Source organism: Bactrocera latifrons, unplaced genomic scaffold (assembly GCF_001853355.1).
Source record: "Bactrocera latifrons isolate USDA-ARS-PBARC rearing strain unplaced genomic scaffold, ASM185335v1 scaffold_16, whole genome shotgun sequence".
NCBI classification, from domain to species: Eukaryota; Metazoa; Arthropoda; class Insecta; order Diptera; family Tephritidae; genus Bactrocera; species Bactrocera latifrons.
The window spans coordinates 1,337,570-1,354,883 of NW_017535074.1; the positions used below are offsets into that span (position 1 = coordinate 1,337,570).

At 40.7% G+C, this 17,314-nt stretch overlaps 1 protein-coding gene across 2 annotated transcripts; it reads left to right on the forward strand.

Annotated features, from left to right (window-relative positions):
* The first annotated feature begins 1,591 nt into the window (after nucleotides 1–1,591).
* On the forward strand, nucleotides 1,592–5,326 carry LOC108966360 (segmentation protein Runt). Of its 2 annotated transcripts, none has more exons than XM_018929209.1 (2): nucleotides 1,592–2,641; nucleotides 3,200–5,326. In XM_018929209.1, exons 1-2 carry the CDS (start codon nucleotides 2,026–2,028, stop codon nucleotides 4,066–4,068), a joined length of 1,485 nt encoding a protein of 494 aa, XP_018784754.1. In that variant the 5' UTR covers nucleotides 1,592–2,025; the 3' UTR covers nucleotides 4,069–5,326. The 2 variants fall into 2 exon arrangements, with proteins under 2 accessions (XP_018784754.1, XP_018784753.1); XM_018929208.1 differs by having other exon boundaries at nucleotides 1,592–2,650; nucleotides 3,200–5,325.
* The last annotated feature ends 11,988 nt before the right edge of the window (nucleotides 5,327–17,314 follow it).

Here is a 17,314-nt window from a genome sequence, read left to right on the forward strand (position 1 = left end):
ATAGAATATAACAATATATGTATATAGTATATACATATATGTATATATATATCTTTCAACCTCCACATCTACTGGCCGAGATCTCCCACAACTTTCTTGTCAACATAATTAAGACCCAAATTAGAAAATTCTGAGCAGCTCACTTATGCCATGTTTATCGTCGGAAGGTGTAAAAGTGCTGCATGCCACAAGAACATGCAACACGCTCACTGCAAGGCACAAGGACTCAGCAGCGGCGACCGGTCAAGTTGTTCCCATTACTGGACCCACGCGGCTGGGTGCCACTGTGCTGAGTTTTCACATATTTTTTCCGCAATTTTTCGCATTTCCCCCCGCTGTGGCGCACTGCACACTTGCTGCGCTTAGGTCTTCGCACATATGTATGTATATGTGCCTTTATTTTACACATATATACATATATGTATGTATAATGTATGCATATACATATATATATATGTGTATTATGTATATACTTTTATACATAAGCGCGTAGATTTTTTAGTTTCGTGTTTTTTGCATGCTTCTTCATCCATGCCACCAGCGCACGCACATCTTTATGGCCCGCTGTTTCTCCGCGCTGTCATATAATTTTCCTGCCTCCCTGCGCCACAGCCCATCGCCGGCATTGGTGCGCGAGTGCGCTCTCAACGCCCCTTGGTTTGTTGGCTCTCAATGAACATTTTTTTTTTCGCTTCTTACAGTTTTTTAATCGCTGCATGTTGTTGTTGCTGTGTGTTATTTTTATTTTCATTTCACTCGGAGGCGCGCGTTTTGCGCTCAATTTTTATATTTTCCCCATTTTGGTTGGCCTGCCACAAACACGCTCACACAGTGTGCTCTTCACCAGTACATGTGCATGTGTGTGTGTGCGACTGAGCGTTGAGCTGACGTTGTATGTATCTGTGTTGCACGCTCATCAGCACATGTATATGTGGCAAGTAAGTTCTTGTTTGTGTGAGTGTGTTGCAAGTTTTTGTATGAGTGTGTGTGTGTGCCACGTTCAGCCAGCTATGTCTGTGTTGCACGTTTGTGTGCCTGTGCCATCACTCATACATGTGCGCGTGTGCATTTGCGCCGTGTGGCAAGGAGATTGCTTGCCACAATGGAAAAATGGGAAATTTTTACTGTGGCTGTTGTTGTGGCAATGGTGGTTGTTGATACCTGCCACCAGTCAGCTAGCCTTGACTATGTCGTTGTTGTAACTTGTATGTGTGTGTGTGTGTTTTTTTTTTTTTGTTGTCTGCCTTTTTGCCTTCTCCTTCACCGTTTGCCGTCGACATTTGCCACGGCACCCTTAGCCGGCCAATGAATCGACCAGCAAACCAACCACCGCTACAACAACAAAATGTGACATGCCGCAACAACAGCAGTGGTACAAACAATAACCGTAACAACAACAGCAAAAACAAAGGTAACAACAACAACATTTGGAAAAAAGGAGATTTGCGGCATGAATGTATGGCACAAGAGTGGCGTGTTGCAAGTGTGTGTGTGTCGCGCTGCAAGTGTGTATGCGTGGCAGAGCGTTTCAATTTTGCTTCAAATACTGGCGATGATCAGTGCGGAGAGTCAGTTCACTCAGCGACTTTAACGTGTTAGGAACACATTCCTCGGAGCAAAAGAAACCGAAACGAAAATTTGAAATTTAGAAAACTAGCGAACGCGCGCCGAAACACACGGCAAACGATTTGTATTCTTTCGGAACGTTTTCGAACTTTAACAAAACTGATAAGTGGCAAGTGTATAGAAATAACAACAAACAGCAACTTATAATGCCTTAGCGGCAGAGTGTTTAAGAAAGAGCAAAACAAAGAAGAAATTGAAAAAAAAAGTGTTGCAAGTTTCCAAAGCAAAAGAATTAACCACAATTTAAACAAAATCAACCGCCGAAAATTTGGATTACATCGAGCACAACAACAACACAAAAACAATAAAAAGCTGGCACAACACGCGGTGTGTGCCACCAAGCTGCAGTACTTGCCACAATTTGTCAACACACGAAATCTCAAAATTTGCGCACCCACAATGCACTTACCGGCCGGTCCCACAATGGTCGCTGCGCCCGCGCAACTCGCCAACGGCCCCGCACCGCCTAGCGGCATGCCACATGCCCAGAGCGGCGCGCCCACACATGTGCCCAGCTCGGCCAGTTCGACGGGCTCCTCCACGCCGGATAACAACAGCAGTAATAACAACAACAACAGCAGCAGCAGCTCATCCGCCAAATTGCCGCCCTCCATGACCGATATGTTCGCCAGTCTGCACGAAATGTTGCAGGAATATCACGGCGAGTTGGCACAGACCGGTTCGCCATCGATCCTCTGCAGCGCCTTGCCGAATCATTGGCGCTCCAATAAGTCGCTGCCGGGTGCTTTCAAAGTGATCGCTTTGGATGATGTGCCCGACGGCACACTGGTCACCATCAAGTGCGGCAATGATGAGAACTATTGCGGCGAATTGCGTAATTGTACGGCGATTATGAAGAATCAAGTGGCGAAATTCAATGATCTGCGTTTTGTCGGGCGTTCGGGGCGTGGCAAATCCTTCACGCTGACCATCACCATTGCCACATATCCGGTGCAGATAGCGAGCTACACGAAGGCGATCAAAGTGACCGTGGACGGACCGCGGGAACCAAGAAGTAAGCAAAGTAAGTTTTTAGTTTGTTATCGCTTTAGTTGGACAACTTTAGTTGACGGTTTTTAATTTGTTTTCGACTCTTAACTGTTAAGTTTTAATTGACTGACTACAGACCCTGTTGGCCCTTTCTGGACCGATTTACTGCTTTTAAGTTATTTTGATTTCTATTTTGGTTTTGTTTTAGTTACTAGACAAATTTTTAGACCAATTTATTATTTTTGAGTAATTTTGAATTGTATTTTGCTTTCGACTACTCACTAAGAGCTCATTTACCGTTTTTGCTTTACTTAGATTAATATTTTTGGACCGATTTACGATATTTTATTTATCTCGACTTTTTGTTTTTATTTTTTCTATTTACTAGGAACCTTTTACGACTGGTTTATTATTAATATTATTTTTACTTAAATTTTGCTTTTTTGCGTTTGCTTTACGCTTTCGTATTATCTTTTTTTCTCTACTAATATTTTCTGTATTTTAACCTTACTTACGTTTTTCTCTATCGCTTTGCTTGCACGCTTATGCTTATTCGCCTTTTTCGCTTTTTGCTCTTCCGTAGGTTATGGCTACCCACACCCAGGCGCTTTCAATCCTTTCATGCTCAATCCCGCGTGGCTTGATGCCGCCTACATGACATACGGCTATGCGGACTACTTCCGTCACCAGGCCGCGCTACATCATCCCGCCTTGGCGAAGAGCTCACCTACATTGCCCACAAATGGCAGCGCTGGTGCCACRGTCGTGCCACCACCACCACCACCAGCAGTCAACGATTTCCACTCCGCGCAGCTGACACCACCGCCGGTTGGTGCGCCGCCAAACGCCGCACTCGGCATGATACCCACACCGCCTGGCTCCTCGTACGGTGTAGGCATGCCACAATTTCCCTTCAATCCAGTCGCCGCAGCCGCCTTCCATCCATACAATCTCGCCGCCGCCGGCCTGCGTGTGCCCAGTCATAATCTGCACAACACCTCGATCGGTAGCTCGCATGGCTCAACGGAACACATCAGTCCCGTGCACATAAGTCCCGCTTCGTCGCGTCCCTCATCGTCCTCGCCACCCGCACACGCACACAACACCAGCACCGCGAGCAGCAACCATAAAGCCAACACCTCGCTGGAGCAGTCGCTATCCGACGCCGATCCCGATGTCGATTCAGATGATGAGCAAATCGATGTGGTCAAATCCGCTTTCGTGCCTATACTACGTCCACCAATTGTGGCGCGCTCGCTCCCCTCCGCCGTTGAGGAGTTGGAGAAGTCACAACAGAAGACGCAGCAGCAGCAGCCACGCATGCGTTGCGAGCTGAAAGCGCCCTCCGCCATGAAGACGCAATGTCAGACGCGTCAATCGCCCATCATTACGGCCGCTACCAAGCTGAAGGCGGCGGTGAATGCCACAAAAACGGTATGGCGTCCCTACTGAAACCCCACTCACTCCGCCGTCGGAGTTGTACTACAATCCCTGTGGAAAGCAGCACGCAGCAGCGGTGGCAACGTTTAGAGTTGGGCGCTCTACCACAGCTCGGCAGCTACCGAGCAGCAGCAACGCTGTTCAAAAATTGACACACGCGCCGCCACTTGTATGTGGCACGCATATGATGCATACGAAAATGCCGACGGCAAATGCGTAGCAAGCGCAAGCCTTGGTTCAAGTTGGGACGCGTTCGCGTGCGGCACCAGCACTTATGTGGGATCACTTCAACTCCAGCGCTCCAGCTTTACTCACACACACACACACGCACACACCGATACGCACGCACTTGTGATAAAGTTTTGCATCATTTCTCATGATTCATCCGTCTGGAGGCGAGTGGAGTGTGGTAGTTGAAATATTTTGTGATATAGTGTTAAGTTTTACGAATGTGGCAAACGAAAAATGAAGGCGAAAAAATGAACACGACTGTGTGCCATTGTGGCATGCAACAAGGACGTCAGCGTGCTCGCTGATGTCGCTGCAGTTGCGGCAATGCTTTGGTGGCATGGAAATTAGCATATTTAAGCACTGGTTTACTCAAATGTACCTACTTCCTTCACACACACACACACACACGAACGAGCGCGAGACGCTGACTCACATACACACACGCACACATGGAAGCAAATAGTCTTTGCGGCAGCAATTTTGGAAAACGCTTGTATTCTCAGCAGAAAAAGAAAGGTCCATCGGATTTGGCAGTGGCCGCGATTCAACGGTGCACTCACACACACACGCGCGCATACAAATTTGCCAGGCGCGCCCCTATAAGCAACGAACTGTTTGTGTGGGCGTGCCTGCGCTCTGTTGAATCTACGCAAATACTCGATTTAGTTTGGAGATATGCAAACATAAATTTGTCAGTGTTCTTGGGCACAGCATTTCGATTCTTTTTTGCAACCGATTTGATGTTTGTAAATACTCCTTAGTCTTAAGTTACAAATGGTGATGGAGATGTTTGTGTTAACTGTATATACATATGGACATAAGTATGTTTGTTTTTTTATTAGTCGATGAAAATTATTTTATTTGCAATTTTTAAGTTTTATTACAAATGTTTAGTGTTAAGTTGTTGGCCGTAGAAAAGAAGAAGAAGCAAAAGCGAAAGAAAAAACTCAAACAAAAACCAAACACAATTAACTAACGAATTTCTTGCGAATAGTCAAAACAAAAAATTAAGAAAAAAACTCAGAAAATATATTTTTCCAAAATCAAAAAAGTAAACAAAATGTGGTTTTCAATTTTTTCGGGGTAATGAGGGTATTTGAATGTTGGTAGTTGCCTTCAAATGCATTACAAATTTGAATTTGAAAACTTGTGGTGTAATATTTTCAGGTTATGTTTTTGTTGTAGCAGAAGCACATATTCCCTAAAGAATTTTGAGTGGTCTTGCCTGGTAAAAATGCGTATCGTGTGAACTTGAACTAATTCATGGACCAAAGTAAAAAATTTTAACATTAAAGCAGCTGCTACGGTATGGCGAAAAAATCCGAGGCAAATTTTGCTTTTGAAATAATCGTTCATAAAAGAAGTTCATTGAAAGTCAGATGTGGAGGTACTTTGTATAGTACTGCCGAAATGGCAGGGTAGAACCTGGATGCGTTCCGGTTATGTAGACTCGTTTTTCATGGAAGCAATATTTATCGCCATGCTCTCATCAATCTACTTCAGATTCCCTATATGTTTTATATACTGATATACTTTTTTTCAATTTCAACCTTTACGATCTATTTAGAATATCTATGGAATGTAACATCAATCAAATCAACTCTTATATTGCCAGCAACAAAGTGAAAACTGTTCACTTCAAATATCTCCTACGATGTGACCAAACATTCAACCACGAACTCGTCCGAAGTTTACTGGCCATACTTTGCTTTTCAAATATCCGCCCAAAAATGTAATTCAAGCAAAACCAAAACTCGAGAACAGAACCTATGTTAGATCACTCATTTAGTGCCACTTTTTGTATTCAGTAAACAATAGAACGTTTTTCAAAAACTTTTTTTTGGCAAATACTATATAATCAGCAACATCTATCGAATACCACCGACACTCTCAGTTTATTATTCAATCAATTCAGTCAAGCAATAACGCTTCTGTGAATCAAAGCAAAAAATCACTTCGGTGGAAATAGAAATCTTAAGGTGGTTGGACTAACGATTGGTCTCCTGTGAGCGTTGTGAACTCCACTAGTTGAAATGCAAAACAGTTAAGGCTTGGCTTATTTTGTGAGTGGTGTGTATTACACGTTCAACCGCTGGTAACCATAACAGTATGGAAGACCCAGTTTGTAATAATTTCGGCTGCGAGGTCTAACCGAATATGTGATTCCAGCACCACGCCGAACAGAAGCTCTTAGAATTCGTTCCAACTTATTAAAGCGGTACGGCCGTCGGTTAGTATCGTGCTGCAAATATTTCCATATTTTGGCTGAGCGCTGTAGAGTATATAGTATACTTTTACTTCATTTATCATTTCATAGCATATCCATAGTTTTCGTTTGGGCACTTCTTATATATGAACTGAGCAAGCAAGTCTGCTTTAGTTACATTCCGTATGTTTTAAAACTTAAGTTTAAAACGACAATTTTTTTCTTGGCGATTTTGATGCTTGCATAACTAATTTGACTCCTATTGAGTACAAACTTGGTAGACCGAAAAATAGGAAGTATTTTTTTAGTAGCTTAAAGCTTTAGTCTGAAATATGAAATGAAGTCAACAATAGTTTCTGCATTTAACTAGAAAATGTAAAGGCCTTATATGGCTACCCAAAAACACCTCTAATTTCTAATGATTAAAGTACAAAACTTACATAATTTATTTCGTTCCTAAACTCTTCTTACGTTCAACACTAATTAAACTCAATAAAATCTTTATGGAAAATCCATTGTTCGGCAACTTTTGGCTGTGACTTAAAGTTTTCTAAACGCTTTGATTAGAAATTTAGTCAATATTAGACTTCGTAATAGAGCTTACTAAATGGTTGTGACCTGAGTACAAGTACTCAACTAAATTGAGATTTAAAGTGGTAAAGTCTATGTAGCTTGCCACCTATTTAACTTTTTTTATTCAAATAATCGGTTAAAATAATTTAAATATTCATTATGGACATCAAAGCACGCGGATTCAAGTAAGATTTTTATAAGGTACATTTTTGAGTAGGGTTACCAATTGTTTTCAGAACATTATATGTTTAAATTGAATTGCAATAGTAATAACAAGCATCTGATTAAATAAACTTTAAGGAGCTATACGAGTGTAACACTTAAATAATAAGGCGATTCGTGATTTTTTTAAAAGAAAGTACTTGACCGAATGTTTCCAAGTTTTTTGGACGTAATGAGGCACATTTTCGGCAATATTTTAAGATTGTTTTTTATAAAAGTATTGGAAAAAAAAAGAAATTATGTGCTGCTCCTTAAATGCTGACATGAATCCGCCCGAATGAGTAGCTGAAACAAGAAAATTCAAAAAGGTTCTGAAAGTTGAAGGTATTTCCTATATAATGACTTAAGATTTTTATAAAATATCAGAAATTAACAAAATGGCGTAGTTCTGAAAGAATTGGCGCTCCTTTAAGTAAAAAATTGTCATTTTATAAAGGGTTAGTGGGAGGTGATTTGCTACCTCTAGCACCGTCAATGGGGTCATTTTTTTCCACTTTTATTATGGGAGAACAAGAACCGATCATATCCGAATTTTTGGATATTTCGTAAAAGGTATTATTGCACTAAAAAATAGGAATTATTTTATGTCGAAAGAAAACAAAATGGCGGTAATATCAACGATGCCGTTGTTTGAGTCCTTTTGCGGCCGTCAACTTCCTGAATAATCGGGAAATATGAAATGAAAAAATTTAAATTTTTTAATAATAAGGGGTTTTGAGAATTTCGAAAAATTGTGGATGTAGACCTTGATTTTCTAAAAAACGTTTTTACACTTGTTTTTCGACTTCAAAACGGTTAAACCCACTGTCAAAATGCAATTTTTCTCGGAAAAACGCTCTATAACGCACTTGTAAGTAAATCGGTTAAATAATTCGCTCGCAATTTTGACGGCCGGATAAAAAAAGTTACTTTCGAGGAAACTAGCCTCAAGGTTTTGGTATCTATACAGCCGGAGTATACCAATGAAACTTCGGTACTATATTATCGAATAGTTTTTCAATTGATTAGAGAGAAAAAGTTTCAATCTCTACAGGTATCTCCCCCCTTAATGCTAAATTGATAATATTCAAACCAATCAAACAGATGGTAGGTTATTGTATAGTAAGTACGAGGTGTGTTCAAAAAGTATCGCGAATTTTGTGTTTTTTCAAAAATTATTTATTTATTCATGAATATCCATTTTGTCCCCCTCAAAGTAATYCCCATGAGATATTATACACTTATGCCAACGGTTTTTCCAATCTTCGAAGCACTTCAAAAAACCATTTTTTTATCTTCTTCAGCCCCTCCTTCGATGCCGTCTTTTTCTCGTCAAGAGAAGCGTAACGTCGTCCTTTCATGGGGTCAGATCTGGGGAATACGGTGGTTGCGGCATCATTAGTGTGTTGTTTTTGGCCAAAAAGTCGCGCACAAGCAAGGATGTCTGAGCAGGGGCGTTATCGTGGYGMAAAAGCMAATTTTTGTCACATCTTCTCGGCCTTMTGAGAACATTTTGTACCACCKATAAACGTTGCTTCGGTCCAAGGTAGCTTCTCCGTATGCCACAGTCAACATTCGGAATGCATCCGCGCACTTAATTTCGTTTTTCACACAAAATTTGATACAAGTTCTTTGATCCATTTTTTTGAATAGGTAAAAATCGAAGACGATCCAAAACACTGTAAGCAAAGCAGCTGTCAACAATTAAATGAACATTCAAAATGGCCGTGAAGTGTTGCCACCKCATTGATAATTCATACATTCATTAAAATAAATATTGTACTACTTGGAATCGCATTAGGCCAGTCTAATGAAGAATACTTTGACAAGCGTTGCCACCTGCTTCGCATCGTATTATGTTTAATGAAATTTTTGGAATTTTTTTTTTAAGATGTGTTTTCACCTGCTTCGTAATTCTAGTTTAAAAATAATAAACAATTAACATATTAAGTTATGTATTATTGAGTTAAGTATTGTTAAGTAAGAATGTTTGTAGAAGTGTTGCCACCGCTTTGATAATTCAAAACAAGAGCTAAAATATATTATGTAAAACAATATCGATGGCAAATAAAAAGTTTTTTTTTGTCAATTAAAATTAAAAATTAATTAGATACAACAAATTTAAAAAAATCGAGCGCACCCTAATATACACACTTGTATCCTTGAAACACAAACACATACTGTAAACGTGATAAAATGCAAGCATTTAATTCCAAACTCCTACACTTAGGTTGCAAGCAACTGAAATTGTATACGAAAATGCGCGACGACCCCCTCCACCGGGGACTCGACACACACACCGAATGTGTGGAAGACATTTTTCACTCGACCACAGAGCATTACTAATATGAACGCACAATAAATGAGCGGTAATGAATATAGATAATCACCAATTATTGAAAAGCCATACAAATGCACACGTTAACGGCATCGAGCCGCAGGCGGGCGGGCGGAGGTCATTAATGTGTTAATTTCATGCGACAACAGCAATTTGACATTTAACCAAAATGTCATGCCACCAGAATGCAATGATTTCGAGCAATCGCAAATATGCTCAAAAAAAGGTTAGATATTAAACTAACAACAACAAAACCAAAAGAATATATGGAGAACTGAATTACACACACATGCAACGCCGTTGGAGATGCGGGCCACCCACCTGCCGCAGCACGCGGCGGATGTAAATGTGTGCATATATATATGTATGATAATGTGTGTACGCTCATAAGTGTGTGTGTGTGTGTGTTGCGTTGAAGAATCGCACAAATTTGATGCAATTATTTCACACAAAACGGCATAACGACCTCAATTAGCAATCGCTATGGCCAATATGGCGTACGGTAATGGCCATCAGCCATCAACCAGCAACTGGCCACCGGCCACCGGCCACCCGCCAACGCACAACAACCAGCCGAACGGCGCGCATTAGCCGTTTAGCAAATAGTCAATCGTCGTCGATGTGCCACCAAACATCAACGGGTGCTTGCGTGTGTGTGTGTATGAGTGTGAGGGTGTTTGTGTGCGGATAATTTATACTAACTAAATCGTTGGTATCGGAAAAATGGCATGGTTAGTTAGCAATTTAAGGCGTAACGCAATAAAAACCACAGCGTTGACCATCCTGTTGAGGCACAACCACTTGTATACACATAAAACAAGCATACAAGTTGATATATACAAGTGTATGCATGTGTGTACATATATAGACAAATCTATATAGACATCATATAAACCAACATTTGGTCAGCACTGCGGTTTCGGAGGCATTGTGACAGCATTGAAGATTAAAAAAAAAAAAATTCGTTTCTCGTTTTGTGGGTGAAGGTACATCATTGTGTGCAAAACTCACATCACACCTCAACCTTGAAAAAGATAATATCATCAAGTCAATACTCCTATGTACGTACGGTGCTATGTGCCGCTGTCGTAGATGTCCTTGACCATCGACCACTAAATTGCGGTTTTGTTGCGGTCTGAGAAAACTTGCTTTCATTTAGATTTGGTGTTTGCTGGTTGTGATTTGTGGCAACACTTAAATGAAAAAAAAAGAAATAAAAAGATGTTCAGTAAAGTAAGGTTCCAATGGCTTAGAGCCTAATAAAGAACAGTTGAACTTGTGGAACACCTAAGAAAGATATTTTTTCCTTCTAAATCCTCACAAAGGAAAAAAAATAGTATCAATTATTACTTATTACAAATTTTCTTAAAAATATTTACTACCCGCGCTTGAAGAACGTAAGTCTTCGTCAAAATATTTTCAGCCATTCTCGAAGAGAAATAACAAGACGCACACATATCTAAGTGATAAAATCCTTTTGCGGCGAAGAAGTGGCACTCTTTACTGTGCTAAAAAGCTGGAAAATGCAATGAATTTTCTCAAGACCACTGTTAGATTCCGTTAAGAGGTGCTTACAATTCGAGAAAGCGTTCTGTGTCTGCAACAATTTTTTGGAGAAATTTGTCGATTTCGCCTATATTTTTTGGTTTGCCGAAGATAGGTTAGATTAGGTTATGGTTTTCCAAATGTTGATCACATTTCCGGAGGTTAGCCTTACGATAATCTTCGCAACATCGTCCACTATTGTATTGTATTCGATGCCTTGTAGCCTGGCACTCAGAAAAAATTAAGTTGCTTACTTCTGGCAAAGCTTTCCACTGCTACCCTACTTTTCAAGACACTTCTGGCTGTCGCTGAAGATAAGACAGCCTCAGTCTTATTAAGTCTGAATATTGGAGGAGAAATTTGCCATACAACTTTGACAACTAAGTCCAAAAAGATGTTTAGAGTTATCGTCTGAACACCTATTGAAGAGAGATGAACTTATTTGAGGACAATTAGTTCAGTAGACCTCCTGAGTTCTTCTCTAGAACATAAGATATCGTAGGATTTGTCGTAGCACCTGCTAAGCGCATGCGCGGTCCATTGGAATAGTGCTAAAAAGAAAGACAAGTTAGCTCATTTGGCTTTGAGATGCCAGCGACCAGCAAGCACCCAAAAGAATCTGATGTTGAAGTAAGTAGATGTTATTCTAGTGAAAACTGACGCTCCTTGACTAGCTTTGAGCGCACAGTTAGAGAGCTCAGTTAGTGCAACTCTGATGTCGAAGTACATAAATGCTCACCTCCCTGCACTTCGTAGCAGTCTACCATCCACATTGATATCTGCGACTTCTGCCTGAAAAACACCACAGTACTCCGGTAGCCTAAAGATAAGTTGATTAAGTCTCCTTACAGAAAACTCATCCTCCAACCATCCCTCTTAGCTTAGATCCATTCGTGAAAAAGCTCACTGCGTTACTTCTCACAGCGACTTCTCCCCATCCACAACTCTTTTGTTGGTATGTGAGCAGGGAAGAAGCCTCCACGAGTGGTTACAGTTCTCTAAGTGACAAATTTATAAAGTTCATTCATAAACGGATATTGCACCATCTTTTTATCTCTAGGATTCAACATAAATTCCACCAGTCATCTAAGCCCAGAGATCAACCGCAGAATAATTCTACCAGCAGAGCGTAGCCTTTCATCACTCTCGTCTTATTATCCTAGAAATTAGAAAATTGGAGGATGACGAATCGGGATGAAAAAAAAAAATCACTTGAACCATTCGAGAGAACTGTTCTCCGCAAGGTCATGGTAGCCATTTGCGTGAGCAGTGACTAGCGAAGAAGATGAAATCACGAACTTTATTAGCTTTACGGCGCGATGAATATATTTACGCGCTTCGCTGGTTAGGTGATGCTCTAGCGAAAAGCTTCTTCGTTTTGAGACCAATGGGTGGACAACGAAAGCAAGGACCAAGCCTGCACTTGGGCTGTACAATCCAGACGGACCCATGGTTGCTGTCACAATGAAAAAGAAGCGAGGATCATTTTGGCTCTATTATGTTGATGAAGTCTATTTTCTTTTCAGCGAATGTATATCGAGGACTCTTTTTTAGATCATTCAGTATTCTCCTGAATTGAATGCGTTCCTCAACTTCAGTCAGGGATGTTTCGAGAGCGATATGCGGTATTTCTCAGTCACCAAAAATAAAAATTAACTTAATAAAAGTTCCACCAAAATCGCCACTTACTCTCTATCAAAAACATTTTAAATGACTGCAAATGACTAACTTTCTGATTACGAACTTAATTTTCTGCATTAAACGCCTCAATAAGTCGACAAGAGCTTGCACTTTCAGCAAATACACTTCTAGCCGAACTCCTACTAACTACTTAGTACACGAAAGCTTTTGGCTAAAGCTAACAAACGCTTGTGTCCACTCACGCCAGGATACTGGAAAATAATGCATTAACTGTAAAAACAAATCTACTTCAGCGCTGACAATCCGCTGCTCACACAGTGGCACACACAACTACACAGACATTGTTGTACCGTTACAGTGTCATTTATCAACACAACTCAGTGAATCCTTCAAACCGCGGACAATGGTGTTCCGCGAATATTCAAAGCTCACAGCCGCCCACCGAAGTCCACTGCCGTCCCGCAGCCACTTGTTTGTAAATTACTGCCAACATTTTGATATCACTTTTTGACTTTTTTGGTTTGTGTCACTCACACAGGCTAAAGTTGAAGCTTCAAATTCCCGTTTTAGTTGCTGCTTTGGCGCAATGCACCTGATTCTTATACCCGGGTTACACAGTTTTATGCAGCTAACGGTTGTTTGTTGTAGTAGAAAACGAGAATAGACATGAATTTTCTTTTCTAGTTTGCTAATGAAGTAGTTTGGGACCGTTAGATCTTTGTATTATCCTAAGTTTACTAAATTTTTCTTGGATTCCATATTTCTCAGGCGATCTGTGATATGCTTAGACGTATTACCAGAGTTTTCCTTATTTCTCATCGTTTTGCCAATTTTAAGCACTCAATCAAGCCCGTCCATTTGCATATACTAAAATTGTTTCAACGATTTCCTTGATTCTTTGCAACAGACTACTGATTTCGAAAACTTTATAAATTTTTCTTGGCATTTGCATATAAAGCCATAGAAAAATGAACTCCTGTGTTCGAACTTATAAAAAATTTAATTGTGTACTTTCCATTCAAGTCAGTTCGGTGGGATGTCTGAAGGTATGTGCTCCCAAGTGTTTAAGCTTTGACCTCCCAAAAGCGGGATAGTCAATGAGGAAGTCTTGAGTTATTTCAACCCCGTCTTCTTCCATAAAGTTTCTGCAGATGGCGTAAGATTCTCAGTCTTACACCATATACGCCAATAGCACAATGTCCTGCTAAATGTTCCACAATTGTGAAGAAGCTAGCCTTAGTGAGGGCAAACATATTATTATACTAGATCTGCTGCGTTCGATCTTGGGCCAAAATGATTTTGCGACAACGTTCATCTACCGATGAAGACCCAGCGCTGGCCGAGCTCCCGCGAAGACCAGCTATCCAGTAATAGAACACAAGGAACACAAGAAGACACAGGCCCGCTACCATTCCACTGATAGCGACTCTAGGGTGCCTTTGCTTACTAGCTCATCAGCTTTACAATGTCCTGCGACATTGGTGTCGGCTGGCACCCAAACAAGTCTTATCACAAAGAGAGGCTCGATGCTTGCACTCTTAATGAGTTCTAGGCTGGTACCCCCACCTTGCTATCGGACTGTATGGGCGCTTCTCTAAATCAGACTGCACTCCAGTAGATCAACTGGCTACCTACCTCAATGGCTGCAATCTCGGCTTAAAAATATTGCAATTGTCAGGAAATCTGAAATTGGAGTTGATAGAGAACTCCTGATAGTAAACCCCTCCACCAACCTTCCCCCTAAACTTGAACCCACCAGTAAAGAAGCTCACTGCGCCTCTCCTCAAACGGTTTTTTTCGCAACCACAACTCCCTCCCCGGTGTATGGGTGGAGAAGGAGCCGCCAGTATTCGATTTAGCGGCTTCGTGATTCAAGTGATCCGGTATGAAGTGAAAATATAAGAGGATTTTCGAGTGTTCAGGCACATTTTCTTTCAGAAAGTCAGATACTCTGAGTCTGCACGTTCGCAGGCATAAACCTTCCGGGCACTATGTGCAAGATGCTATGTGTCTCGAATTTTTTTTTTTTTCAATCTATAGCCTCCACCACATAGCGCTCCACCAAATAGAGACTTCATAGAACATAATGGTTTTGACTGAGTTATCATAGATCCAGAGTTTCAATTAAAGGTCACAGCTTTAGCCAATGGTTGCTCTACAGTAGTATTAGGCAATCGATGTCTTTTTTTGCTATCTTTACGATATTCGGCTTACAAGAAAATTTCCTATCCGAAATGAGCCGTCGATATTTCACTATATCCGCCGTTTGCAGACGGAGGTCTCCCATTTGCGGCAGCAGTACCACCGGGATCTTGTTTCTTCTAGTAAATCAAACCATCTCGATTTTATTTGGGGTGATGGGGAGACCACTTCCGGCTGCCCAATTTTTTATGAAGCTGAGATGTTTTTACGTCAACTCCTACACAGCACTGAGGGACTTTTCTTTGACCATAAGTGCTACAAAGTCTGCGTAGCCTACTCTGCAGTGGCGTTCTACAAGTTTTTTAAGCACAAGTCGTTAACGACCAGGATACATAGAAGAGCAGAGAGAGAAGTCCACGACGAGCACGGCTGAGCTTCCATAAGCATCTAATATTCGGTACCGCATGAACTTTCCATGTCCTTACTAATTTGATATACAAAGTCCTGGCAATATTTTTGCACATTTTTTTTTCTGCTCCTCCCTTGTATTGACCGCTTTTTATTTGCTGGCAAATTTTCGCTTTTGTTTTTCATTTCTGACATTTGTGTTGCAACATTTGGTTTGATTGTTTTAATTGTACTTGTTGTTGTAGTCGAATGCGCACACTTTGTATCATACATGAAACCATTATAATTGTATATAAGCTTTTTCGACAGTTATTTGTTATTATCGCAAACACYTGAAGCATTTTTCCGTTTGGCTAAAATCCTGCCAGCGTCCGGCGGCAACAACAACAGCAAAGCGGAGTAGAGTGGCTGATCTACGACGAGTGCCAACAGCAACAGACAAACACAACAACAAAAGCAATAATAGAGACAGCAAAAACAACACTAAAAACCGTGTATTCACCATTCATAGTTTATTTTCCGCTTTCCGCTTCCAGTTGCAATTCAGTCCGGCGCGCTTCAGTTCAGTTCCACTTCAAGTCCATTCAAATTCAAACGTAAATCGGCAGTTTCAAAGCCCCGGCCGTTTGGCAATCACCCACACACACACACACACACACGTACATTCAAGTAGCTGTAGCTGTAGCTGTGTAGTATATGTGTGTGTGTGTGTGTGTGTGGGAGTGTTGATGCGAATTCGAGTGCGGACGCAGTGAAGTGTGGCCGAGTGGAGTGCAGCCGAGTGGCGGTGAGTCTGTTCGATTGGCTCGTTACGGTACTTTCGCTGGCTTTCGATTGTGCTTTGCCACATTCTATTTATTTGCATTGCATTTTTTCCGCATTTTCTTTTATTTGTCATTATAATGTTTTTGTTTTTGTTTTCGTTTTTTATTTTGAAAATTTATTTGTTTGCCGCTGCACTCGTCTCTTCTCATGTGTGTGTGTGTGTGTGTCGCCGTGTTGCAAGCTCAAGTGTTGTTAGTGACATGTGTGTCTTATTGCCGCTACTTGTGTGACGAGCTGCTCGCCGATAAATATTGCCATCATTTGGTATTTCTACATCAGTGGCTGCAATCAAACGGCCGACTTTTTGTTGTTCGCAATTTTCTTTCTTATTTATTTGGTGATTTAACCGCTTTTGAGTGCGATGCCTGCAGCATAGCGGCATTTTGCAATACATACTTGAAAGTGCGAAATTTAGCAAAAAAGTGAAGTGAAGCGTGTTTTTAGTTTAATTTAAAATTGCAGGGAACTGATATTTTTAGAGTTATGGCAGGTAAAAATTTTTTTTTTTTAATATATTCTTCTGTTTTATTTTTTTTTTTTTTAATCAATTCCGAGGACTTATAACAATATAATTGACTGTATTTAACCCTGCCCAAGACAGGCATGAAAATAAACCTTCAGTGAAAGACAGCTTACTTCCTACATGGACTGTCTAATACTCCTTAGCAACCTTTTGGTGGCCGATTTACTTTACTTCGCAGCCATAAGAAGTAAGCAACTGGGGTTTTCTGATGGATTCACCGTCTAACAATGTTTTAGAGATAAGGTGCTAAACATCTAGATGCCCTCTGACTCGAATGCAATGATTGCATAAATGGTCTGCGCCAATGGCTTACAATAATGAGTTTAGAGAAACGTAAGTCTTGCTCGTAAGCACAAGGAAGGTGGAGGAAATTGTATCACTCACCATAGAGAAGTGCGACATTACTTCACAGCCGCAGCTGAAGTATTTGGGAGCAATATTGAACTTCAAGTTAAAATTTAAGAAACACTTGGCAAGTATACGAGGTATGTTCAAAATGTAACGCGAATTTTGTGTTTTTTCAAAAATTATTTATTTATTCAWGAATATCTATTTTGTCCCCGTCAAAGTAATATCCATGAGATATTATACACTTGTGCCAACGGTTTTTCCAATCTTCGAAGCA